The sequence below is a fragment of the Chrysemys picta genome, chromosome 3 (genome assembly GCF_011386835.1).
Source record: "Chrysemys picta bellii isolate R12L10 chromosome 3, ASM1138683v2, whole genome shotgun sequence".
In the NCBI taxonomy this organism is placed as follows: Eukaryota; Metazoa; Chordata; order Testudines; family Emydidae; genus Chrysemys; species Chrysemys picta.
The window spans coordinates 8,669,863-8,695,622 of NC_088793.1; the positions used below are offsets into that span (position 1 = coordinate 8,669,863).

General features: G+C 49.3%; 1 protein-coding gene across 10 annotated transcripts in view; it reads left to right on the top strand.

Moving 5' to 3' along the window:
- The window catches only part of ZNF395 (zinc finger protein 395), a 44,333-nt gene extending 18,917 nt beyond the window's left edge, over positions 1-25,416 (top strand). For 2 of the 10 annotated variants that reach the window (XM_042848890.2, XM_042848891.2), the window contains exons 3-12: positions 1,561-1,692; positions 4,346-4,605; positions 6,534-6,646; positions 11,260-11,495; positions 12,347-12,447; positions 16,197-16,455; positions 18,428-18,472; positions 19,089-19,181; positions 19,577-19,680; positions 24,087-25,416. In XM_042848890.2, the coding sequence (XP_042704824.2) occupies positions 1,561-1,692; positions 4,346-4,605; positions 6,534-6,646; positions 11,260-11,495; positions 12,347-12,447; positions 16,197-16,455; positions 18,428-18,472; positions 19,089-19,181; positions 19,577-19,680; positions 24,087-24,198 (1,455 nt within the window). In that variant the 3' untranslated portion in view covers positions 24,199-25,416. The remainder of the gene's footprint in view (positions 1-1,560; positions 1,693-4,345; positions 4,606-6,533; positions 6,647-11,259; positions 11,496-12,346; positions 12,448-16,196; positions 16,456-18,427; positions 18,473-19,088; positions 19,182-19,576; positions 19,681-24,086) is intronic. The other 8 variants (XM_065587450.1, XM_065587449.1, XM_065587451.1 and 5 more) reach the window with 7 other exon arrangements.
- The last annotated feature ends 344 nt before the right edge of the window (positions 25,417-25,760 follow it).

The window sequence follows — 25,760 nt, forward strand, 5'->3', positions numbered from 1 at the left end:
TCCCTAGCCTCTGTTGGGCAGAAGCTGGGAATGGGCGATGGGGTGTATCACTTGGTGATTACCTGTTCTGTTCATTCCCTCTGGGGCACCTGGCAGTGGCTACTGTCAGAAGACCGGATACTGGGTTAGATGGACCTTTGGTCTGACCCAGTAGGGCCATTCTTATGTTCTGGTTGTGCTCAGCGGGATGGAGGCCCTTGGAGGGTCAATGCAGTAGATTGCATGCTCTTAAGGGCAGGGTGCTTTGCAGAGCACTGGATCTGTCTTCAGTGGCATAGGAATGATTGCTGTTCACAGAATCATCGAAATCTAGGACTGGAAGGGACCTTGATAGATCACGTAGTCCAATCCCCTGCACTCCTGGCAGGACTAAGTATTATTGTAAACCACCCCTGACAGGTGTTTGCCTGACCTGTTCTTAAACATCTCCAGTGATGGAGATTCCCCAACTTCCTTAGGCAACTTGTTCCAGTGCTTAACTATCCTGACAGGAAGTAACAGGAAAAGGTCTCAGAGTGTGGCTGTCAGAAATGGAGCAGGGCAGCTGCTGATCTGCCACCAGGGCCCCATAGTTCTTCCTAGAGAACTGTAAAACATATTTAAGGCAGATCTCTTAAAACAAAGTGTCAATAAGGCCCTCATTTTATTTTTTTTTGGCTTGCACACAGAACCGTCCTACAAGCTTACAGAGAAGCCAGATTCCTTTTGCTCTACATTTTTAAACACATGACAGGGAGGGCTGTTTTCTCCAGTACACATCAGTGTTGGGCTTTTTTGTTCTTCACAGTAGACGCAGCATAAAAATAGTCATTGGGAGTGGGGTGCTGTATTTACATACCAGCGACAGATGACTTTTTTGTGTTTGGTTGCTTTGCAGCCTCAGCAGATGCTAGAGCATACGTGTTCTGCTGCTCAGTGCTTGGCTAGGTCTGGGGAGCCCGCCGGCGTAGTTAATTGTGGAGCCTCATTCCTTATTATCTGCAAAGAAACTCTTGGAGAGAAGCGGGGTGTAGTGGTCAGGAGCTCCTGCATCCTAATCCCCACACTGCTGCAGCTGCTCTCTTTGAGTTTGGGCAAGTCACATGCCCTCTCTGCTTTGGTTTCTGCATCCAGTGTCCGCTGAGACATTTTCTCTCTGCCTCAGAGCACTGTGCATTTATGTATCCATCGTATACCGGCCTGTCCACACATCACCTCTGGTATTTAGGTATAGGAGTGCATGTCCCTATAAATAGCTATGAACACTAACCTACACAAGTGTAGTATATTTCAGCACAGATATGTTTACCTTAATAAAAATAGACTCTTAGAAGCTAGGGAGAGAAGCAGCTTAGTAGGTCATTGGGTGACCTTGAGAGAAAGAGGAAGAGGTTGAATATTTCCTCTACTTTCCTCTGTGGAGAAGCTGAGAATGGGGGCCAGTCATGACATGAATGAAAGCTCTTCTTTGCCAGACTCTGCCTGTCTTGCGAAAGAGGGTGCATATTCCATTGGCTTTGTCCACCCACGCAAATGAAGAAAAGTCTCAGCTCTTGGGTTTTCTTTTCTCCCTTTCCTTAGATGGTTGATCAGTCCCGTTCCTCTGAGGATTTGACGCTTTTAACCAAGGAAACCTCCTTTCTCCCTCGCCTGTCTTTTTGTTTCATCCACCTGCTATGTCTTGTCATAACCCCCCATTGTAAGCTGATTGGGGTAGGGACTGTCTTGGTACTTCATGGCTCTGCTCACCTAGTGCAAGGGTCCCTGATCGCTACCGTAATGCAAATAATAAGGGGAACCCAAGGATGTGACATGGGGAGGTGATGGGGCTGGTTTCTTTCCTTTTGGGGAGGAATGTTTTACGGTGTCTGTTGGTTAGGCGGTCAGAGCAGTCATTTAAGAGGATAGTTGATAGCTGCGGCTAGAATACATTTTCCTTCCTCTGTGCTGGCGTCCCATCCAACTTGCAGAGGCAAGATTTAATTTCTGTTTATTCTAGGTGTGGGGGAGGGGCGTTCTGGGAAAAATAGTTGTCCCCGTTCTTACCCTCCTCCCCCCCCCTGGAAATTAGGCTACAAGGGTCAAATTTATTGCTGGCCTAAGCAGGTACAACTCCATTGACTTCCATGCAGTTGTGCCCATTTATGTCTGCCATGAATTTTGCTCTGGGGTTGTATAGTGGAGGTTCTACAAGAATGCCACCCTGTAAATGGGGCAGGAGAGGGGGGGGTCTCCAAACTCCTGCAGTCCTTCTCTGACTGTTAAAGGGGCAGTTGCCACCATCCCGGCTAAGAACTCTCTTCAAGCATTATATCCTCCACTTACTTTTCTGTTTCAGAGTAGCAGCCGTGTTAGTCTGTATCCGCAAAAAGAAGAACAGGAGGACTTGTGGCACCTTAGAGACTAACAAATTTATTAGAGCATAAGCTTTCCACTTCTTCGGATGCATATAGCTATATGCATCCGAAGAAGTGGGCTGTAGTCCACGAAAGCTTATGCTCTAATAAATTTGTTAGTCTCTAAGGTGCCACAAGTACTCCTGTTCTTCTTTTTACTTTTCTCTGTGTTTCTGTACTGAATGCACCAGCTGTTCACTCTATCCGTTTTGTACTGAAGTTTGGCTTTGCATTATGAAAAATCCATACCCTTGTAGGACAGCATGGTTGTCACTGATGCGTTGAATAATATGGCCAGTTGGAACTACTTCTTGGTAATGATAGGGGTTAGACACCCTAAAGGCTCAGGGCCCCCGATACTTGGGCTAATCGAGAATCTCCTTTTAGCAATATATAAACACAGTCAACCTGTGGAACTCCTTGCCAGAGGATGTTGTGAAGGCCAAGACCTAACAGGGTTCAAAAAAGAACTAGATACATTCATGGAGGATAGGTCCATCAATGGCTATTAGCTAGGATGGGCAGGAATGGTGTCCCTAGCCTCTGTTTGCCAGAAGCTGGGAATGGGTGACAGGTGGATCACTTGATGATTACCTGTTCTGTTCATTCCCTCTGTTGGAAGACAGGATACTGGGCTAGATGGACCTTTGGTCTGACCCAGTAGGGGCATTTTTATATGGCCAGACACACAGCTGAGCAGTTCTGAGTGCAGCAAGTAGAGGGCAGTGATGTGTGCGTATGGAGCCATATAATGTACACATACAAGCTTGGTCCTTACCATGTTTCTATGCTTGAAATGAAGGGATCCAGACAATTTCTTTGTAAATCTCTTGGAAGTTGTGTTTTACCCTGTATTCCGCAGTCCTTTGTCCAGCTGAGTTTAAAGGGACCTTGTTCAAGTTGAAAATCCTTTTTAATTAAATCCTCTCCCTTGTTTCTAATAACATCTTCAAACGTTGAAATTGAGAAGTAAAGAAATCTGACGTACTTTCAGCATTTCTGCTGGTCTTGCATTTTAGGTTTCACTCAGTCTGGCAACTGAAAGCAGCCTCGTCAGTTTCATGTTTGTCTCTAGTCTGTTTTCCTTTCCTGGTCTCATGCTCCCGCACAGTACTGCAATGTTGTTGAGTTTATTTTTTTCCATGGGAATGTTTCTAATACATTTTTGTAAAATTTTGTTGTTGCAAAAACCTAAATTTGGCTGAAATCTGACCTGCCAGGGCCCAATTTTCCTCCCATTCAAATCAACAAAACTTCAGTTGGGTTCAGAGGGAGCTTTCCAGTTCTTTTTTATTCCATGGGGGCTCTGAGGAATACCACCACCTTTGTATTTACCCCCTTGGGGAGTCCCTGTGTTACGCTGCTGATCACATGGAGTGATGTCTTGCTGTTGCATCAGCCAGGACCATATATGGGGGGGGGGGGAGACCCCTTGGGTCCCAGCAGGCAAATGGAGAAAGTCCCGAGATTGCTAATACTGTTTCACTTAGGGCAGGTCTTCATTACAGGGGGGGTTGATTTAAGGTACGCAAATTCAGCTACGCGAATAGCGTAGCTGAATTTGACGTATCGGAGCAGACTTACCCCGCTGTGAGGACGGTGGCAAAATCGACCTCCACAGCTCCCCATCGACGGCGCTTACTCCCACCTCCAATGGTGGAGTAAGAGCGTCGATTCGGGGATCGATTGTCGCGTCCCGACGAGACGCGATAATTCGATCCCCGAGAGATCGATTTCTACCCGCCGATTCAGGCGGGTAGTGTAGACCTAGCCTTAGAGCAGTGGTGCAGAATAGGGGTGCTGAACTGGTGGATAGAAAAACCCTGGCTTTATGCCATTCCCAGTGATAGAATCCTTGCAATCGGGGCCTTGTACGGGAGGATGCCCAGAGACAGAGCAGGTGAGCTTTGGCTGGATTTTGTGAAAGGATGGAAAGTAACCCTGACCAGCTGTGACTTGTCCTCACGTAGGTTTACGTCACCTATAACGGGCAGGAGTGCGCTGGCCTGGTAGAGCAGCACAGTCAGCTGAACGACGAGGTGCAGGTGCTGCTCGAGGTGCAGGGAGTGCACACCTGCTGGAAGACAGAAGACGTGAGACTGGCTGAGATGCAAAGATCACCGCCCCCTACCCTTCCGATGGACCATAGCCCTGCCACTGCGATGGATCAGAGCCCTGCCACTGGATCAGTTCAGAGATCGGTTTCTAGGAATATTGATGTACCTAAAAGGTATGTGTCCTCGGTTGGTTGGCACTTTTAGCTTTGGAGACTGATTCTGTTCCATCTTGCCTGGTTCGATAGCTGGGCACGTGCACTGGTTGCTTACAGAATCCCTCCTCTCTTTCTGTTCTAAACTAGTATGTAATGTTGCTGAAAGCTGTTAAACAGCGACTGGATTCTACTCCAGAGGTGGCTGCATTTCCATGTGGGGGTGAAATGATCCCTGTGTATCGTTTATAAAATGCCCTAGAATCCTATAGTCTAAAGCATATTGATGGAAACAGTTGCACGTGGCAACATAAAATGTGAGATGCTGAATTCTGGTTCTGCTCATGGTCACTATGGCTGACATAGAATCCGAGTCCCCTGGTTTGGGAGGGCTCATGGGTGTAGTAAAAATCTATCGGGAGTCTGCAGCGGAGCTGTAAAATTGCACTGGAAGCTCAAAATAAAGCTCAGGTGCTAATTCGAGAATGGTCCTTAGTGTGTGTTTACCCAGAGCAGTAAAATGCTGTTTGTTTCAGAGTATGATGAGAAATGAGCCATCTCCTATCTCTGCCTTGTTCGTACGCGGGATGAGACCACGTCATTGTGACGTGCTGTGTCAGCCTCTCCAAAGGGTGGATTATCCAGAGTGCTGTTGAATTTAGGATTAAGAGGATTTTTTTATGGTGGTTTAGGAGAAAAAAAATGTTCTCTGCTAAAGCAAACTTCCCTCGTGGCAAGTTAGAAATCGCTCCGGTTCTGTTTGGCCCGGGACAGCAGAGTGGGGAGAGGTCACAGGGGAAAAGAGACATGTGGTGAGACATGCAGCCTCAGTATGTGAACACTTTAGGATTGGGAAGCTAAGCAGGTTTGGGTCTGATCAGTGCTTGCATGGGTGACTTCCAAGGGAACCACTTGGAGGCAGAGGAAGTTAGCTACAGCTGGATTGTTTTCTGAACCCTGGCCTCTGTGTGGTGCTAGGGGCAACATGTTGCTACAGAGGTTGTGTAAATGCATGAGAATTTAAACAGAGGACCTAGTCGTTTTGTGGAGCAGTTCTTACCCCCAGAGCCACTGTTCACATGCGCCTACAATAATCCTCAATTTCAACTTCCACTTAAACTGTTAAATACAAAAGTCTCTCCCGAGCCCCAGCCGCTGTTCCCTGGTCTGTGCTGCACTGATCCTTTCATAAGCATGAGTCTTAGAGCAGCAGCATTGCTCGTGCTGTGACTAGGCAGTAGTGTCCCCACCCATGCGCTCGCTTTTCTGGGGTTTTGGGGGAGGGACAGACACCTAGGACTCAGGGCTGGATTTTTAAAGGTATTTAGGCTGTTAAAGATGCAATGGGAGGCACTTTTGAAAATCCCACTTGATGCCACTTGGCACCTTTAGGCATCTAAATTCCTCTCAGAATCTGGGCCTGACTCCAGATGGGGAACAGACTGAGTCGAGATCCCCAGGCTGGCTTGCTGCAGCAGAGGGGTGGGGGAACGAGTCCTGGCAGAGATGGGGAGCTCAGGGCCAGGCCACTGAGAAGCTGCAGCTGCTGTTAAAAAGCAGCGCCAAGGGAACGTCTTCTCTTGAGGGTCTCCTGTCTCATTGCCAGACGCTACTTTCCTGCCGGGGCGGATGTAGTAGGTAGCATTTTTCTCCCCAGTCCTCCCCCCAGCCATCATCTTAACCTCTCGCATGAGTGATGGGCTTTCTATACGCAGGAAGGCACGCTGGGATCCTGTGGAAAGGAAGGAGGTACAAAAAAGTAAACAATTATCATTAGACCCCTGTGGGTCCAATCAGCCCTGAGTGTAACACCTTTGGCTTCTGTGTTTGCTCCAGTGGCCCTTTTGATCGTAGGGGGTCTTTGACATCGAATCCTCGCCTTGTCTCCTGAATATCTGCCTTCCCCTCCCCCACTGAAGTCTTTAATGTTTCTCCGTCTCCTGGTGCAGGAAGTTGGATGCTGCTGTGGAAATGGACGAGATGATGGCAGCTATGGTGCTGACTAGCTTGTCCTGCAGCCCTGTGGTGCAGAGCCCGCCCAGCCGCGAAAGCAGCATGCCGGGTGAGTCCGACTGTGCAGCTGGACGCTGGGGTCCCAAACCTGCCTGCCTCTGTATTTCAGCAACCAGAGGCTGAATTGAATTGTTTTTGTGGTACCCCTGAAGAAGGAGGTGAAAACTGCTCACCTCAAACAATAAGTTTTCCCAGGTAACCAGAGCCCCAAGTGCAATGTGAGCAGATAACTGTCTGACTGCCAGTTCCATCTCATTGCACTCTCTGATGTCCCAGCATGCTCTCTGCTGGTGATGTCACCTTCGCCATGAAACTCTGCTGCAGACTGGAGCCAGCGTTTGGGGTCAGGTACCTAGAGAGGCCACGTGCTGCAGTGGATAAGCCATTGGGCTGGAAGTCAGTCGTCTGATCCATTCTAATGTATCTCCGGATCGAGAATGTGGTTGGAGATGTTCTCTGTCTATGTGCTGGTGAAGGAATTATCGGTGGGGGCTCGACGGCTGTGGGTACATACAGAACTCTGTCTGCCTGGCTGTGTTGGTGAGTGGTGTGCTCTGACCGACGTAGCTGTGCCAGCAGAAGCCCCTCGTGTAGACGCACCTGTTCTAGCAGACCTGTCTTTTTCCTGGTTTGGGGCAGCTGGAATAAACCAGGCTGGTAAAAGCACAGCTTTGCTGGTAGAAGCTGCATCCATACTGGGAGTGCTGTGGTAGAGTACAGTACGCTGCCATGTACCTGAGACCCTGTTGTTCGAACCTCTGCATTATCCGAAGCCCTTCCTTGCCCCCCACCTCCCTGATGCTGGGGGACAAGGAAGGGGTTCAGATAATGTAGAGGCTTGGATAAGAGCTCACAGACCCCCCCCAGCCAGGACTGTGAGGAGGAGGAGACCCCAGCCATGGGGGAGGCCACGCTGCTGCTGAATGGTTCCTGTGGCAGTGCAGGGAGCCCTCTGCCCCCCGCTGTCATGGGAGTGAGTGAGCAGGGCTGTGACTGCGGAGCTGCGGAGGGCTCCCTGTGCTGCCAAAGGGCTGGTGGCACTCGATCTCTGCAGGCACCAGGTACAGGGAAGCCTGCAGTCTTGGTGGGGCAGAGCAGAGACTCCTGGCCAGGACTGTGAGGAAGAGGAGGGTGAGCCCCACACCATGGGGTGGGGTGGTGGGGGGTGGTGAATGTGCTGGTGAATGGCCATATGGCTTTTGCCCTCCCGATTATCCGAATAAAATCCATGTCCCCTCTGCTATCTGGCTTAATCGGGAGTAGGCATGTACCTCTATTGGTAGAGTGCTCCTCGTGTAGACATGGTGCAAGGCAACAGTTATATTGCTCCAGTGGCATGTAGCTGTCATGGGACAACCTGCCTGCAGAGGGCGAGCAATCTCCCAGGGTGATAGGGCCAGTCTCATGGGGGGTTGGAATATCAGGACAGAGACCTCGAAACAGAGCTCCATATTTGTGGGGAGTTGGTGTGCCAGGTTCTACATGGCAACCTTTGTTACTAAGCACATGGGCTGTATTAGCTGGAGCTCTTCCGGTTGTCATTCCCAGACCTCAGGAATAGCAGTGATGGAGCCTGAAGGCCCCGCATGTCTGAAGGCCCCGCATGTCTGGGTTAGCGTGGACGCTGCCAGGTTGTGTCCGATGGGATGGGATGTGATCTTCTGGCCCGTCAGAGATGGATGTGGGAAATGTTCGCTGTCGTGGCTATTTCGGGCCAAAGGGCATGGGTCAGACAGAGCACCTGGTAGATGTCCTCCTCCCACTCACTCTCAAAGACTCTCAAAGGACCCAATCTGAGAGCAGGTGCCCTTGCAGTAGAGGAAGCAAGTTCTTTAAGTGCTTCCCTCTTCCTCCCAGCATCGCCTTCGTCTTGCCAGGGCTCAGTTCGACCCTGCGGCTTTCCACCTAGCTGCTGCTCGTAGCTAAGTGCTGGGAGATGGTGCCGATTGCATTGGCTGTAGAGCTGGGTCGTGTCCGCGCACGCCTGGCATTCAGCCTGCATTTTCCCAACAGCATCTTGTAGACCTGGAATAAAATGAGGGAGAGGATTGAGACTGCGGGGATGGGGGTCGGGGGGCTGGAGGGGTCTGTGACGACCCTGTGAGCTCAGCCTGAGAAGAAGGACTTGAGCCATTTTCAAGTGATTCCGGGCACCCTCGCAACTTCTTGGAGGCTGGAGAAGAGTCTTTGGTGCTAAATGACAAGTCAGTCAAATGCAGCAGAGAAGTGCAGCCAGCCGACTGGCTGGAATTCCCCTGTCAGTGAGTGGGAGGAGGACTCTACCAGGTGCTCTGTCTGACCCATGCCCTGGCCCATCCTGACTGAGAGGGATCCAGGATACTGGCAGCTGACAGCCGGTAGTTTCTTGATTAGACTTGGGTCTAATTCCCAGCTCCTTAGACAGGTCACATAACCCTCTGCGCCCCAGGTTTCAGGTCTGTAAAATATGGTCTATGGCTGAAAGGCATTTTATTGTACAAGCACCGGCTTTTATTTGAAATATCCCTACTTGGTTTGTTAATTTTGTTTTTTTCATCTTTTCTATCCAAAAATTTTGTAAAATAACATTTTTTAAGCCCCTCCCTATTTCAGAGAAATGTTCAGGGTCCGGTTCTGACCTCGCTCATGCTGGTGTCTGTCAGGGGAATGTGAGGTCCGAATCCCTCTTATAATATTACACAGGGGGAAAAAGGCCAGGGACACGGCCATTCTGCAGAAGTGTCCCATGGCGTGTATGGGCCAGGAGCGGTGCTTGTCCTGGGTATCTCCTGCAGAGTGACCTTTACTGGGCTTTTGCTACAAATCCCTGCATAAGTGGGTCTGGGTGTCACGAGCAGCATGTGGGCAGGAAGGAGAGCGTAGCTTAATGTATTGAATTCCTCCCGGGAAGCCTGAGTTAGGAGTGCCGGAACCCCTGTTTTAATTGGGAGACAGCTCTTCTGGCTGCCCCCCCCCCTCCTCTTATTTATTCGGAATTGTTTGTTCTAATTATCAGGCCTAACAGATTGGGATGAACCAACTGAGAATTGGGGGGAGGGGGAAGGAAGACTGGCTTTCCAAAAGAGTCTGCGCATGGGAGTGCTGGCTGTTCAGAAGCCATGGGGCTCAGCGAGCAGGGTGCTTTGGGACAACTGCTTTAATGCGGGTCTTCCTGAACAGCTGGCCAAGCTGGGAGGCCATATACATTCCTCGAGAGAGAGGAGAGCATAACCCTGCCCTGTACGATAGATCGGCAAGACCTATTCTGGGAGCCGCAGGCATGGGAGCACGGAGTGTCCGGCTCCTTTTTTTAGCAGTGGCTCCATTTCCAAGTAGTCAAGTGGATGTAGGTGGTTAAAAATAGGCGTCTGCAGCTGTGGGAAATGGCCATGTCCTGCCACTGGGCTCACTCTCTGCGCGGGGACTTGGCTCTAACTAGCAACAGGCAAGCCCTCGAGGGGCTAGGCCTGAGAGTCTCTGCCACAGCCCTGCCCAGAACGCTTGGAAACGGAAACCGGGTTAAAGCGGAATAAATGAACTTGCATTCAGACCATCCGTCACTAAAGGCACAGCTAAGCTCTTCCGTGGAGAGAGTGCAGGCAGGGCAGCTGGGCCAGTGTCCTACATTATAACGTGCATTCCCCTAGAGAGCAGCTGTGTCTCGCTGAACAGCCCAGCAGCTTCCGTGCCCTTAATTGAAAAAGACGCTGCAAGAGTCTATTGAGACATTGGCGGGAGGGATAGCTCAGTGGTTTGAGCATTGGCCTGCTAAACCCAGGGTTGTGAGTTCAATCCTTCAGGGGGCCATTTAGAGATCTGGGGATTGGTCTGTTGGACTAGATGACCTCCCGAGGTCTCTTCCAATCCTGATATAATCAGCCTTCTGTGCCATCTGGGGAAAAGTTTGTCTTCAGGTCGATGGAGCCTTTTGGTTCCTGGGGGAGTAAATCTCCATGCCAAACCAGATTCCCAGTTCCGGCTGGGCCAGTGATGATGTGAGAGAGGCTTTATTGTGGTATTTCAGCCCTCCTGTTGCCATCCTGGCTAGAACCTGTAGCTGCAGAACTGTTGGAGGAGGAGGAAGATTCTCTGTTCTTCTCTGAAATCTTCCATCCAGGGCTCTCAAAACTCTTTACGACAGTGATTAAATGAATCCTGTGAGGTAGGCAGCATTAGCTGCATTTTACGGAAGGAGACGCAAAGGCAGAGGGGGAGGCACAGGGCCACGCAGTGAAGCGTTGAGAGAGCTGGGCATAGAATCCAGGGCTCCTGGTTCGCAGTCCTGTGCAGTAGGGAGAAGGTAAATGTTACACATGTTTTGATCCTGAGGCCTGTGTTTTAAGTTTTGGGCCAAAGGTCTGTGTTCTGATTGCCTCCACGACATCCTTAATGGCGACGTAACCCCGGGGAAAGTGCGTTATGTGTGTCCCCACCCTGTCTGATCCACAGAGGATGTGAGTGTTACAGGTCCTGGTGCTTGGTCGAGCTGTAGGGACGGATGCTTGTAGCTTCAGAGGTCCGTGATTCAATCCTGGGTGTTGGTCAAGATGGAGGTAATTGAACAGACCGACTGGAGAGGGGCAGGGGGCTGGGAGCAGAGCTACCGCATCCCGCAGGCAGGAGCTATGTTTGTGCCTATTGGTTTTAATGTCTGTTCCCTTCTCCTCTTTTCCCCTGACTCAGCGTCCCAGGCAGCCTGCGACTCATGGAAGGAGAGTGGCGATGTGTCAGACAGCGGCAGCAGCACCACCAGCGGGCACTGGAGTGGCGGCAGCGACATCTCCACCCCATCACCCCCGCATCCTGAAGCCAGCCCCAAGTACTCGAGCGAGGCCTTGAGCTCCCCTCAGGCTGACGACGGCTTTGAGACCGACTCGGATCCCTTTCTTCTCGATGAGCCTGCCCCAAGAAAGAGAAAGGTACCGAGGGCAGGAGGGGCAGGGGGAACTTTGCTGTGAACTCGCAGTCATGGGATCTGCACTGCCCAGTGAAACTGACAAGGTGTTTGTAAGTTTCACCTGTCTCTGAAGCTAGCAGGAGAGAGCGGAAGCAAAGTGCCTCTTACTAACCCTTGGCAAGCTTCACCTTGAAATCCCAGAGCAGAAGGGGTGCTGGGGATGGGAGAAGGGAAGAGACCCCAGAGATACAAAGGGGATTGGCGGGGAAGAAGAGACAGTAGTCCAAGGGTCAGTTGCCTGCCATCTCCCCAGATCCTGCTAGTGACTCCGGAGTGCTCCCTGCTCCCATTCACTCCTGTCCTTCACCAGCATTTCCCACTCTGATATCTATGGCCAGAGTAGGGAGCCAGGGGTGGGTCAGGGGAGTGCTCTGTTCCATGCACCGAGCTCTTTCTCGGCTCAGTTCCCTGCTCTGTCCACATGGGCCAGGTGGAGCAGGCACACTGATCATCAAAGGGGCCGGAGGGAGGAGGGAAGGAATGTATGGGCAACAAGCAGTTTTGATGTAAACTTTAGGGCAAGAGAAAGAGGAGCGGAAAGGGAGAAACGGGCAGGATGGGAGGGGGATGTAAATCCAGACAACCGGCGTCTTCCTTGTGTCTGGCTGAAACTTGGCACCTCTGTGGACTGGCACCTTGAGAGGGCCAGGGAGGCCCAGGATTGTGTGTGGGGTGGATGGGACAAAAGGGCAGCATCGTGGAGCCTGTTTTCAGTGATCCTGAATGAATCTTAATTCTCTGAGGCTGTTTCTGTCCCTTCTGAGCTGGGCTAGGGAGTAACCTTTCCGTGCCATGGGGCTGTCTTTCTCCTAGAACTCGGTGAAGGTGATGTACAAGTGCCTGTGGCCAAACTGTGGTAAAGTCCTGCGATCCATTGTCGGGATCAAGCGTCACATCAAGACCCAGCACCTTGGGTAAGACCTTGAATGGTGATTAACCTGCAGAACCCAAGCAGGGCTGGGGGTGGGTGCGGGGGGCTGGGGGCAGAAGGAAGAAGGAATTCCACAGGCTCACAGAATTAAAAGATGGAATCGATTTGGCAGGACATAGTCTCCCAATTGAGGATGTATTGGGTGTCAAACTGGTACTGCCCTGGCCTGTATGAAATGAGTTTGGAGGTTCTCAGTCCAGTGCCCACCAGTTATCCATGTCACCAAAGCCACCATCATTGTTGTCCCTATGCGTCAGCAGTCTCTGCAATGAGGCCAGGGATTGAAGGGGCCCTGGGGAATGAACTTCCCTCTCACTCTTGAAGAGGAATCCCGTTGGGGCAGGGCTAATGCACTGCGGCTGCTTGGTGGGTAAAGCACATCAGTCTCCAGAGCTGTGGGTGCAGAGTTCCTGTCACCGGCGCTTAGGGCAGATGCCAAAGGATTTGCTGCTGCACTTGATCGCCACTAAACCTGCTGCTTGGACTAGGAGGGAGGGCAGGAAGCTACCCTGGCTAGAGAATTGCTGCTGGCCCAGATGGCTGGTGGCTGCCATAACCTGCTTTCTAGCCCTCCCCGAGCCCTGTCCCTCTCGGACACCACCGGGATGGGCCGGATATAGTAGCTCAGGGCTGTGTTGCCCACCCCGTGCCCTTCCCTTCTGTGCTCTTCTCCATCTTTCCATCCTTTTCTCCCTCCCCCATCTCTCTGTGTCCCTCTTCCCTCACGTTTCCTGCTCCCTTGCTCTGTTAACTCTTCTCCTCCTGCCTTCCACCCCCACCTACACCCAAGAATACAATAAGAAAAGGTAGATTTGCCAACCATCATTCTGCTCGTGCATCGCATCCCTTTTCTCCAGCCTCTCTGTCTTGTCTATTTTAAAGCAGAAGCGCTTTGGGACAGGAACTGTTTGTTTGTGTGATGGCTGCCGCTTTGGCCAACACCCGGGAGCGAACCGGGGGCCTCCAGAGCTAAAATTATGAGTCTCTGCAGCCCGAGCTAAGAGGTGGGCGGGAAGTGAGGTTGTATCAGGCTCATACAGAGGGGGATGCATTACTGACCAGTGCGTTACATTTGGCACAATGGAGGCCCTAATTCTGTTTAGGGCCTTTGGACACCGCTAAAATACAAATAAATAACAATGACGGAGATTGAGGGAGTATCAAGAAGGGGAGATGGGATGTATCTTTAAGGTCCTTCCCCCCCCCCCCCCCCACCTCTCCCCGGGTAGTAGGAACTGAGACAGTTAAAACTGGTATTTCTTGGAAACAAGCCCTTTGCTTTATGCTCCTCTTTAAGCTGCTAATTAACTGAACAGAACTCAAGTAATGACTATAGTCCAGTGGTTCTCAAACTTTTGTACTGGTGCCCCCTTTCACATAGCAAGCCTCTGAGTGCAACCCCCCTTTAGAAATTAAAAACACATTTTAATATATTTAACACCATTATAAATGCTGGAGGCAAAGTGTGGTTTGGGGTGGAGACTGACAGCTCGCGACCCCCCATGTAATAACCTCGTGACCCCCTGAGGGGTCCTGACCCCCAGTTTGATAACCCCTGCTATAATCAGGTATCAGAGGGGTAGCTGTGTTAGTCTGGATCTGTAAAAAGCGACAAAGAGTCCTGTGGTACCTTATAGACTAACAGATGTATTGGAGCATAAGCTTTCGTGGGTGAATGCCCACTTTGTCAGACGCATAGTCGCTCAGTTCACCTAAGGCCTGTTTCTGATGTGGCGGGGCCCCCTAGTGGCAATTCAGGGTTGGTTCTCCAGGCATTGCAAATTCCCTAAAGCGAAGGAATGTAAAGGTGGGACATGAGTGAGCTGTAAGTGCCTCTCTCCCAGCCCATCAAGGGCCCAGAGTAAAGAATAAGTGGCTGCACCTCCAGCCAGGGGGGCCCCTTGCTGCCCCGTCCGACTGATTCAAGCACAAGCCGCAAAGTGTGACACTTCTGCATTTGTACAGCAAGTGTGGTACAGTGAGGAAAGAGGCTTATATCACACAAGAGCAGGATGCGCAGGGGAAGCTAACGTCCCGTCAAACCTCCTGCTTTGCTAATGTTTCAAAAAAAAAATCCAGCCTCAAATGGAAGTTGGTTTTAGTTTAATTTTTGTGTTCCATGGTCTCCCTGCTGTACTGTACAAGTTATCACAGAAGAGAAGCTGTGTCTGAACATAGGGCTGGGAGCCAGGAACTCCTGGGTTCAAAGCCATGGCCATGGGCAAGTCACAGTCTGTCCGTCCCCTTGTGTCTCAGTTTCCCCATGTGCAAAATGGGGATAATTCTTCCCCTTCTTGTAGGGATATCGTGGTGTTGTCCATTCTAAAAACCCATGGCTGCCACTCAGTCCCCCATGCCAATGTGGTTTTACAGCCTCACATTTTCCTGTTTTGTGAAATTTGTTTTTTTCTCTCGCCTTGTTTCCACGTGAACGCTCCAAACAAACAATGGGGGAAACTAACTATACAGAGGACGTGGGGAAAGTGACAAAACACGAAATACTGTCAGGTGCACAAAATAAACGTGCTGGCAAAATAGAGGAAAAAAAACCTATTTTCTAATTTCTTTCCTACACTCCTCTCGGGTTTTATTTGCAACAATGACAGATAAAACAAAATTAGTAAGCAGTGAGATTTTGAAGCGGATGATGTCTATTTAACTAGTTAATACTTCTAAATCCCTTTGAAGATATAAGGCACCTTCCCATATACGTGCTAAATATTACTGGGGCAGTGACTGTAGACCATTGATACCCTGAAGCTTCAGGGTATGTCTGGACAGCATTTTGGAGCCCTCTGGAGCAAGCCTCCCAGCCCAGGTTAGCAAAACAGCTGTGTCGACACCGCTTTGAAGTTGCTGTTTCAGCCACAGCCCCAGCTTCAAAGCGTTGTCCACACAGCTGTTTATACAGCAAGTCCCGTTAACCCAAGTCTGTCAGCCAGGTCTGGGATGCTCACTCCAGCAGGCTCTACAATGCTGTGTAGATGGTACCCTTAGAGTCCAAAGGTTTGCTTGACACGTCTTCCGTACTTTCTGATGTACGTGACACAACACAGGCGATGCTGAGCAAAGGAACCGAAGTAACTGAATCTTTATGCAGCCAGGAAAGGGAGAAAGGAAAAATATTCATTTCCCAAAAACAGCTAACAGCACTGGATATGGTGGCAGGAAATGTAGATGGTGTGAACGGGGGTCACAGAATATTGCCAGAACTGCATGCGGATGTTGCGTTACAATGTTTTACTGGGTCAGCATGTGCTGGTGCTGCTATGTGATTATTTCATAGCCCTTTGCATCTCCATTTGGGGACCAGCCAGCTCTCCGGGTTTCAGTACGACTGGTGTGGGCAAGCCTGTCAGCATTCCTGCACGGAGCAATAGCTCGCTGTTGTCTTGAGCGTCAGAACTTGCTTTGTTGGCAGAGGAAGTGTTGGCCAGGACACCTGGTCTCTTGGAAAAGTGCGTGGAATCTTTAATCCGAGCCGGGCCAAAGAGACCTTGGTTTAACAGCGTAACTGAAGAAGAGAACCCTCCGCAAGGGTGACCCCACCTCTCTGTCAGCTCTGAGAATGAGCTTGAAACCGGGGCAGGTTTTGAACCTGTGATTTTTATAGCTCGTTGGTTGAGTGCTGCCACCCGCCTCATGCTGGCACCTCACACAGGTCTGATTGGAAGGGGGAGTTACTTAGCGTGGTTATTGACTCATACCCTTTCCCCTTTTAAACCACCACAGAGATGGCGCAGACTCTGACCAGCGGAGGAGGGAGGAAGATTTCTACTACACCGAAGTTCAGGTGAAAGAAGAAGCTGCTCCGGAGTCTGCCACCAGCCCCACCTTTGGGTCCTCGCCCATTGTCCTCCAGCAGGCCCTAGCCAAGCCAGAAGCCTTGGCTTTGGACCAAGCAACCTTGGAGTCTCACCTCCCAAACAGTGCCCTCAGTCAGTCTGCCCCCAGTTCCTTCTGGCATATCCAGGCTGATCATGCCTATCAGGTATGTTGGCCACTCCTGGAAACAATGATGGAGTGGCATCTGGCATCCTCATTCGTAGGGAGCATTTGTTTTCATATCTAGTGACAAGACTCACAAACCAGCTGGTTACTTATAGAATCTTCCTTACCACATCAGACCATTGGTCCATCAAGGTCAGGGTCCTGCCTCTGGCAGTGACCAGTGCCTGATGCATCAGAGAAAATAACACATAATGTATTCTGTAGTGGTTGGAAGGTTGGAAGAAAATCTCCTTCCTGGACCCAGCAGTTGATCAGCTAATGGTCTGATTCTCCTTGTTGTTTTGGCTTGGTTAGCTACAGAAGTTAGTGATCCTAAAATGATCCAGTTCTGTTTTAAAATCCAGCCACAATATTTGACTGTACCTCCTGCTGCAGTGAGTTCCGCAGATTGGCTATAGGTGACATAAAGTATTTTGATTTGTTGGTTTCAAATTTACTTAGTTTTGATCCAGTGTTTCCCTGATTTTCATACGGCAAGACAGCGCATGGGAGGGACTTCATTATGTCTTGTAAACATTTGCAGCCTTGGTGTCGTCCTACCTGCTGGCTAGTCCTCATAACCATGGAGCTGAGGATCCGTAACTCTTTGTTTAAATGATTAGTGGATTTCTTTCGCCAGCCTATATAACGCAGTCATTCTCTTGCTATGAGCACTCTAGTTTCCAGCCACCCTGTAATTAGCCAGCTTGGTGGTATGCAGCACGTCCCTATGTATGCAAATAAAATGCAACCAGGAATGTAACTATACCAGATCCTTGCACGTCTTGGGTATTAGGAGTCCCAGTTCAAATGCCTTTAAATACGTGGGCAGCATGGGGATCCGATGTAACTGCATCACTTGCAGTTCCCTGCTAAAACTGTTAGGCCTTCTCTACACGTGCACACACAAGGGTACCTCTTTATATCAGTTTAGTTAAAGCGATACAACTGTCCTATTGCTTATGGTGTTATACGAGTGTAGGCGTGTTTAGGCTGGTGTAGCTTATTCCTGTATGGGGAGGGGAATACGCTCTACTGATATACGGCACCTTATATCTATTTGCACGCTAGGGCTTGTACTGGTATAACTACATAGGTTAAAAAAAAAATCACACCCCTACCCAACCAAGTAATACTGGTGAAAAACTGTGTAGACCAGGCCTTACAGCCCAGGATATCCCTGTGTTACAGAGGGAACAATGCATAAGCATTTCCACTGTAGCTCCCTGTCTTCAGTCACTTTCACCTTTCAGGTGTGGTCTCTGCCTGAAGGGAAACTGGGTTGCGTGGAAAGTCTGAAGAAAAAAAAGAACAGGAGTACTTGTGGCACCTTAGAGACTAACAAATTTATTAGAGCATAAGCTTTCGTGGGCTACAACCCACTTCTTCGGAAGAAAAAAAATGTATCCTGTTGTTTGAAGTAAGGGGGGGGAGAATACACATGGGGGTATGTGGGAGGGGCAGGGAATCTTGTAACATTTTTCTCACTAGCCCCACAGCCCAATCAACTGGGGGTTGAAATTGAAATTTGTGTAACTACCTTGGAGAAATCTGCTTCAGGGGGAAACGTTTCTCAGCGCCCTGGGGCAGCTTGTTTGGAAGGAAAGAAAGCAGCCCGCTGTGCGTGAGCAGTACCCCTTGCACAGAAAGAGAGCAGTTAAGGTTGGAGAGGAAGGGTTGCCCCATAGACATGGCACTAGACTGGGACTGGGGAGATCAGGGCTCCATTCTAGACTCTGCCACAGAGTCCGTGTGACCTTGGGCAAGTCATTTAAGGGTAAAAATTTCAAAAGTGCCCTAAATGACTTGGGAGTTTAAATTTCATTGCCGTTCAGAGCCGAAGTCTGTCGTAAAAATGGGACTTAGGCTTCTAAATCACTTTTGGAAATGTTACCCCTAATTGCGTGCCTTGGTTCCCATCTGTACAATGAGGATAATCTTTCCTCTCCTCCCCTTTTGTCTTGTCTCTTTAGTGCCTATCTTCAGGGCTGGGGCTGCTTTGTGCTGTATATGTGTATGTATGTACCTACCACAATAAGGCCCTGATCTTGGCTGGGGTCTCTAGGCACTACCATAATACAAATAAATAATCGTAAGGAGGGTTGCTGTGCGCATATGGGTGCCGAGGCTGCATGCTGAAAAGTGAACTGAAGGTGTAGCCCTGCTAAGGGTGGGGGACTCTGCCTCTGGGCTCTGTAGCAGGCCAGCAGCTGTGCTAGGTGTCTGCCCAGTGGAGCGCAGAGTCTGTGCTGGAGCAGGGGCTCTGAAGGCTGGTATCCCACAGCTCCTGTGGCTGGCAGGTCAGGTGCCCTCTTCCGCAGACCTTGTAAGGGTCCTGGAGAAGGTGTTCTGGTGGGACCTAGTGAAATCGTTCCAGGTTAAGGAATTGACCTAAGAAACATCCTTTAAAAACTCAATTAAGAGAACATGCAGGCTGCGTGGTTAAGAGCGCAAAAGTCAGGGAGGAGGGATATTGAGGCTCGGGGGTTAAGGTGTTTGGCCAATTCACCCAGTGAGCCAGTGATAGTCAGATGGAACCCAGGAGTCCTGGCCCCCCTGTCCTTACAGTTACCAACACTGCCTCTGAAGGGTTAACATTAAACCACTAACCTTTGCTCTCCTTTCCTTCTACAGGCCTTGCCATCAATTCAGATTCCGGTGTCACCACACATATTCACCAGCATCAGCTGGGCTGCTGCCACCTCCACCATCCCTTCTCTCTCCCCAGTGAGTCCTGCTTGCTTGGCTCTTTTTTCTTTACACGGTTAATTGCACAGCACCTTTGAAAGGGTGATCGAGTGGGGGTGAGAGGGCATAGGGAGTGGGAGTTTTAAAGAGAACCTGGTTTAGCCTTTGTCACTCCCTGAAGCTTATGTGCTGTCTGAGGGGAGATCTGTGCATTGCCACCGACTCAGAGGACATGGCATCCCATGGGTTGAGCGATGCAAGAACATATCTGTTCTCTGTGCTGCTTTACGCACGCAGTAAAATCAGTCTCCATGGGCTGTTGTATACAGAGGCTGGGCTGGATCCGTCTGACTGGACAGACCTCCTCAGCAGAGAGCGAACTCTGTCTGATGTGTGTGATGACTCATAGATCTGGAATTGATTCTCATGTGCAGGTTCGAAGCAGATCACTGAGCTTCAGTGAACACCAACAGCCAACACCAATGCTGAAGTCACACCTGATCGTCGCGTCTCCTCCCAGGGCTCCCAGTGGCACCAGGTAAGAGTTCGCAGGGAGGGGAAGCAGGGTGGGGACCATGCTGCCCTGGTACTGTTGGAGGAGAGTGTTAGCATAGAAAGTAATGAGCAGATACCACATCCTGCACAAGGACAGTCGGCTGTGGTTACACCATTGCAGATGGGACAGTGAGGGAGGAAGGATGCTGTTGTGGTTGTGTTGTATTAATTTAGGTGGGCTGTATGGGCCCAAAGAGTCAAAGGTGTTAACGTGACCCTGTCACTGACCAACATGAAACAGTGTTAAACAAGGTTCGGGGTTTGGTAGAGAGACTTAGTACCACGGCAGACACACCATTTAAACATCCTTTTAACCTTTTATTAAAGATACACACAAAAAAGGAAAAGCAGTTAAAGCATTTGAAATGTAAAAGTATCAAGTGAGGCTCTCCTTTTAACCACATCCCTTGTTGTCTTTAGGTGATGAGAGTTTTTAGATGGAAAAACTTCTTGTTTGAAAGTCTTTCGGTGGTATGAAAGATGGTTGTAACTCTCCTTTTGGGGGAAACATGGGACTGAAGACCTGGGTTCTCTTCCCAACTGTGCAACAGACTCTCTGTGATCCTGGGCAAATCACTTAACCGCTCTGTGCCTCAGTTTCCCCATCTCCCGAATGAGGATAATAATAATATTTTCCCCAGCAACTTAGTGAGGCTAAGCGGTTTGTGGCAGCGGCCATCTTTGTTCTGTGTTTGTACGGCACCTTGCACTGTGGGGTGCTGCTCCATGAGTAGCTGTGGTAACACAAATAATGTCCCCAGAGTTCTTTGAGATCCCCAGAGAGAAAGTGCTGTCCAGGGGCCAACTATTATTGACTCACTTCTGCCCTAGCCCAGATCTCTGGCCTTGTCTCCTACCAAGTTTCCTCCTATCTCCTCCACTCTGCACAGGAGGACAGCCTTGTATTTCCTAAGCCTCTTCCATGCAACCTCTGCCAGTCCCTGTTAACCAAGCCACCAGCCTCTCGTGGCTCCGGAGCCTCCCTTTGAACTCTCTTGACTATCTGGCTTAAAGAAGCGTGAATTAAAATAATAAGAATGAGAGGTAATGAAACCTCCAGATGTGCACATACCCAAACTGGGTCATCCTGTGACCTCACTACAGACCTTGTCCTTCCTGTGTCATGTCCCCGGCTAGCTTGGAAACTGGCATCAGCACCTTGTCTTTTGATATGTTCCTCTGAGGTGCCCAGCATGCTTTTGGGCACTGTGGAAATCATTGATGCTCAGGGACTGGGTGATCTAGGATAGTGAGATGTTGATGGGGATGTTTTAGAGGCATCTAATCTTCTCCTGTGGCTATTTTGTGTTGGTTAAAGCCTCATCACCCTTCCAGCCTGCATAGCCTCCTTGCTGGAGCTTTTGCCTGAATAGGTCTCTTCAACCCAACCTTTTTAGCCTTGTACAAGACATTAACAGAGTAGCCCACACATGTCTAATGTGCATCCAGGTGATAGGCCTGGTGCTGTCACACCAGCATAACTCTACGTTGGGCAGGGATCTACACTCGTGATCCCCTGAGTAGGTTAGTGCCCTGCAGGGGAATTGCCCCATGTTCCTGAGAAAACACCCGAAACCCAAGAAGCCTTCACACGTTCAGGAGACCAGGTGCATTCCTGTATAGTCCAGGATTACCCTGGGGGCCTTCCTCAGCAAAGCCCAGAGCTGACCTGTCCATATTTCAAAAGCTGTGTGAGAATCTCCTGCAGGAGCCTCAGTATCTCCCATCCCCATCCCAGAAGGCTCCTGTTGCTCTGGGGCCCCAAATCTGAGGGGTCAGTTGCTGTCCTCTGCCCCCTTCCATCTTGTTCCTGTTTAAAAAAGGGAAATGACGACGTACTTTCTGCCAGCCCCAGCTCTGGCCTGGAGCTATGTGGCAGTATATAAATAACAGACCTCCACTGTATCATACTTTGGTTCTCCGATTTCTGGAGACTAGCCTTCAGGTGAAGCCATCAGACTTTCCCACCCTGCTAATTTATGTCAGGCCCATATCTGTTCCAGTGTGTCCCTTCAATCCAGCAAGCTGTTGTACACTTGGCAACTTCTTCCTCTTTGCTGTCTGCATGTAATAGCTTTGCCTAAATACCTATTAACTGGGAACACTATTCTTCATTTCTCCTCCTAAAAACTCTTGTGTAGCACTGCTGGTACAGAGCAGCTGCCACGCTGCACCCCAGAGGTGACTGCATTTCAATGGTGGATGACTGAACTCTGTACACCTCTACCCCGATATAACGCTGTTCTCGGGAGCCAAAAAATCTTACCGCGTTATAGGTGAAACCGTGTTATATCGAACTTGCTTTGATCCGCCGGAGTGCGCAGCCCCGCCCCCCTGGAGGGCTGCGTTACCGCGTCATATCCGAATTCGTGTTATATCGGGTCGCGTTATATCGGGGTAGTGGTGTATGTAGTTTGTCTGCTGCTTTGTGACTCTTCAGAATGAAAGCGGGTATTATTATGTATTTGAATTATTGCCCCAACTAAGATCAGTGAAGACCCCTATTATACATAGGCATTGTCTATAATACACATAGTAAGAGACCCAAAGAGCTTATGATTTAAATAGACAAGAGAAATGAAGTGTGGGAGAAAGGAAGTGGTGTTATCCCCATTTTACAAATGGGAGTTCATAACACAGATCAAGTGGTTTGCCATGGATCACACATGGAGTCTGTGGCAGAGCTGGGAATTGACCCTCTATCTCGTGAATCTCAGTCCAGTACCTTAACGATAAGACCAGCCTTCCTCTGTATTAGAATTCTAATAATGGTGCTATGGAGATGACTAGTATTGCTGAAAAGAAGGAAACCCTTTGGTTTGAATTTCCACTTTCCTTGGACTTTGACGTAGGCCTGGTCTACAGCAAAAAGTAAGGTCAACCCAGCTACGTCACTCAGGGGTGTGAAAAATCCACACCCTTGAGAGACTCAGGCCTTGTTTACACTTGCAAGTTAGAGCGCATTAAATCAGCCCCGGGCGCCCTAACTCCTGAGGTGTCCACGCTGGCAAGGCACTTAGAGCGCCCGGACTCCGCGGCTGGAGCGCTCCTGGTAATCCACCTCCACGAGAAGCATAGAGCTTGCTGTGCCCAGGCTGGAGCGCCAGGGTGTCAGTGTGGACGACGTGTTGCATTACTGCGCTGTGATTGGCCTCCGGAAACATCCCATAATCCCCTGAAGTCAAGTGGCCACTCAGGTCATTGTTTTGAACTCGTCTGCAGGAATGCGGATATTCCCTTTTAAAGCTCCGTTTCTGACAGCCAGCATGCTTGTCTGCTCCAGGACAAAAAGCAAACCATTACTGTGGAATGCTCCTGCTGTAGAGGCGTGCGTGTGTTTGTGTGAGAGAGCGGTGGGGGTCGATGTCAGGCTTCCCCCTGCCACTGTCTGAACTTACAAGATAGCATGCTGACACATGCTGCCCCCGATGCTTTGCAAACCCTTTCCAAAGCACGCTGCAGCCACATGCACACTGGGATAGCTACCACAATGCAATGCTCTCTGTGGCGTTGCAAGAGCTGCTAATGTGGACATGCTCCACAGCCACAAGGAGCACCGTGCGAACAGACAGCAGCGCTTTCCCTGCTGCTGTCTCAGGCCTTGTCTTCACTTACCGGCGGGTCCGGCGGCACGCCATCGATGTTCTGGGATCGATTTATCGCGTCTGGTTAAGACGCGATAAATCGATCCCGGATCGATCCCGGAAGTGCTCACTGTCGGCGCCGGTACTCCAGCTCGCCGAGAGGAGTACGCGGCATCGACGGGGGGAGACTTCCTGCCGCGTCTGGACCGCGGTAAGTTCGGACTAAGGTACTTCGAATTCAGCTACGTTATTAACGTAGCGGAATTTGCGTACCTTAGTCCGATTTGGGGACTTAGTGGGGACCAGGCCTCAGAGGGCTGGTTCAACTCCCAGCGCTCTACATCTGCAAGTGTAGACGTAGCCACAGTTAAGCTGACCTAACCCCCAGTGTAGGCAGTGCTAGGTCAACAGAAGAATTCTTGCGTCGACTTAGCTACTGCCTCTCAGGGAGATGGATTACCTACACCTACGGGAGGTTCCCTCCTGCCAGCATATGTGGTGTCTAGACTGAGGTGCTCTAGCAGTGTAGGCGCAGCTGCGGTGTTGTAACATTTCAAGTGCAGACAAGCCCTTAGAATTCTAGAAGCTGCCCCATAGGAAAGAGATGGTACAGTGGGTTCAGCCCATCTCTCTGCTATTGCAGGATTGCTGTCTACTGTGAATGTCTAATGCTTTGTTCACACTGGGGCTTCCTACTCAGGTTTAGCTCAACCTTGCATTGCGTCGCACACGCTCTTTTCTCCCCTGAGCTCTGTAACGCTTTAATAACCATGTCACCGTCTGGGTTATTTTTGTTACGCTGCAGAAAAGTCCGTGGCGAAGCCAAGAAATGCCGTAAAGTTTATGGAATTGAGCACCGAGATCAGTGGTGCACGGCCTGCCGGTGGAAAAAGGCCTGCCAGCGGTTCCTGGATTGAGCACATGAACGTTTCAGGAGTATTGAATTTCTCTCTCTCTCTCTCTCAGCCGAGAGCACCCAAAGTTGGTCATTACTGCAACCAGGGCACAGCAAACTTGGAGGTATCTATCTCCTGTGGCTTCAGCAGAGATCTCAAGAGCTGCATGTAAATTCCAAGTTCTGTATATTGTATGTCAGCTGGATTTATTAATTTTTTTACACTTTCTGTGGGTTTTTTACAAATGTTTTTAAAAACAAAACTAAACTCCCATTTTATAGTAAAAATAGGGAAGGAAAGAAAGAGCTGGTTGCTTGGTGTTCAGAGGAGACTTGTTATTTGGTGGTCCAGGGACCAAAGAACTTTTTACTGATCTCCCAGCTCAACAGTAAAGTCTACTGAACTTTCAGGTCAGTAGCTGGGATAAGGAGGTGAGGATCATCTCTCTCTTACTTGACTGGCTAGAAAGCTCGAAGTCTGCTGTTGTTTAAAGGGACACGGTCAGAAGAATAATCATAGTTCAAAAAAGGAAAATGATGTTCATGCTTTACTAGTAACACCTTAAATTATTGGAATGGGAGGAATTTAAAGTTCTTTCCTTTGCTTTTTACCAATGATACTGTGTTTACTCTTTACAGCTCTCAGCTCTGACAGTAAAGCTGGACTTGCTATGTCTCTGGTCAGTTTCACTTCCTGGTTTTTATGTGTTCTGATACATCTGCATCAGCAATGTTGAAATCTTAAAATATACAGCTACATATATTTTTATCTTTTAATTGAAAATTTTTTTTTAAATGAAACTACTTTTTTTGTTTATCTTAGATTCATGAAAACAACTTATTTCTTTGAAAAACAGAAATTTTGGGTCTAACAGTGTCTCTTTAAACTACAGGGAATGGGTTTTTATTTTGAAACCTGATGTAGCTTTCTGCAAAGTTGGCAGGATCAATATTGTTAACCCAAGAGGACTAAAAAGGATGGACACACAAAAATTTTAGGCCCCAGTTCAGCAAAATGCTTACATACATTTTTACATTCTGTTGAAATCAGTGGGACTAAAGTACATGCTGAAGGAGTTGGGATTATTTGCATGCTTAAAGATAAGCACGTGCTTATGTCATTTGCTGAATGAGCATCATAGATAGGTAGGTTACGAAATTCTGAAGTGTGAAAGATGTCTGAACCCAGCTTTCTGGCTTTCATTTTTTAAAAATTCATATTCTCTTTACATGATTCAAATGTTTCTGGTTTGATGATCTGTCTTTGTGTACAGTTTACCGTCCTCATGGGGTAGAATTTGTCCCGGTTTGCCTGATTCTCACTTTTATAGCAGTGTAACTTCAGGGGAGTTACTCCTGACTTGCACAGGTTTAAATAAGAGAAGAATCAAGCCCAAGGAGTCTTTCTGGAATTGCCGGGGGAGGGGTTGGGAGAGCTGGAGGGAAAGATCAAAGGTTCCAGAGGCCCCTCTGATTTTTGGAGAGGAGCACCATTTAATTCACCACCAGCAGTCAGGTCCAATTTTTATTGTTTTTGGTCTTTGCTCTCATGACTGATCAGCCACATATAGGAAGTGCCCAATC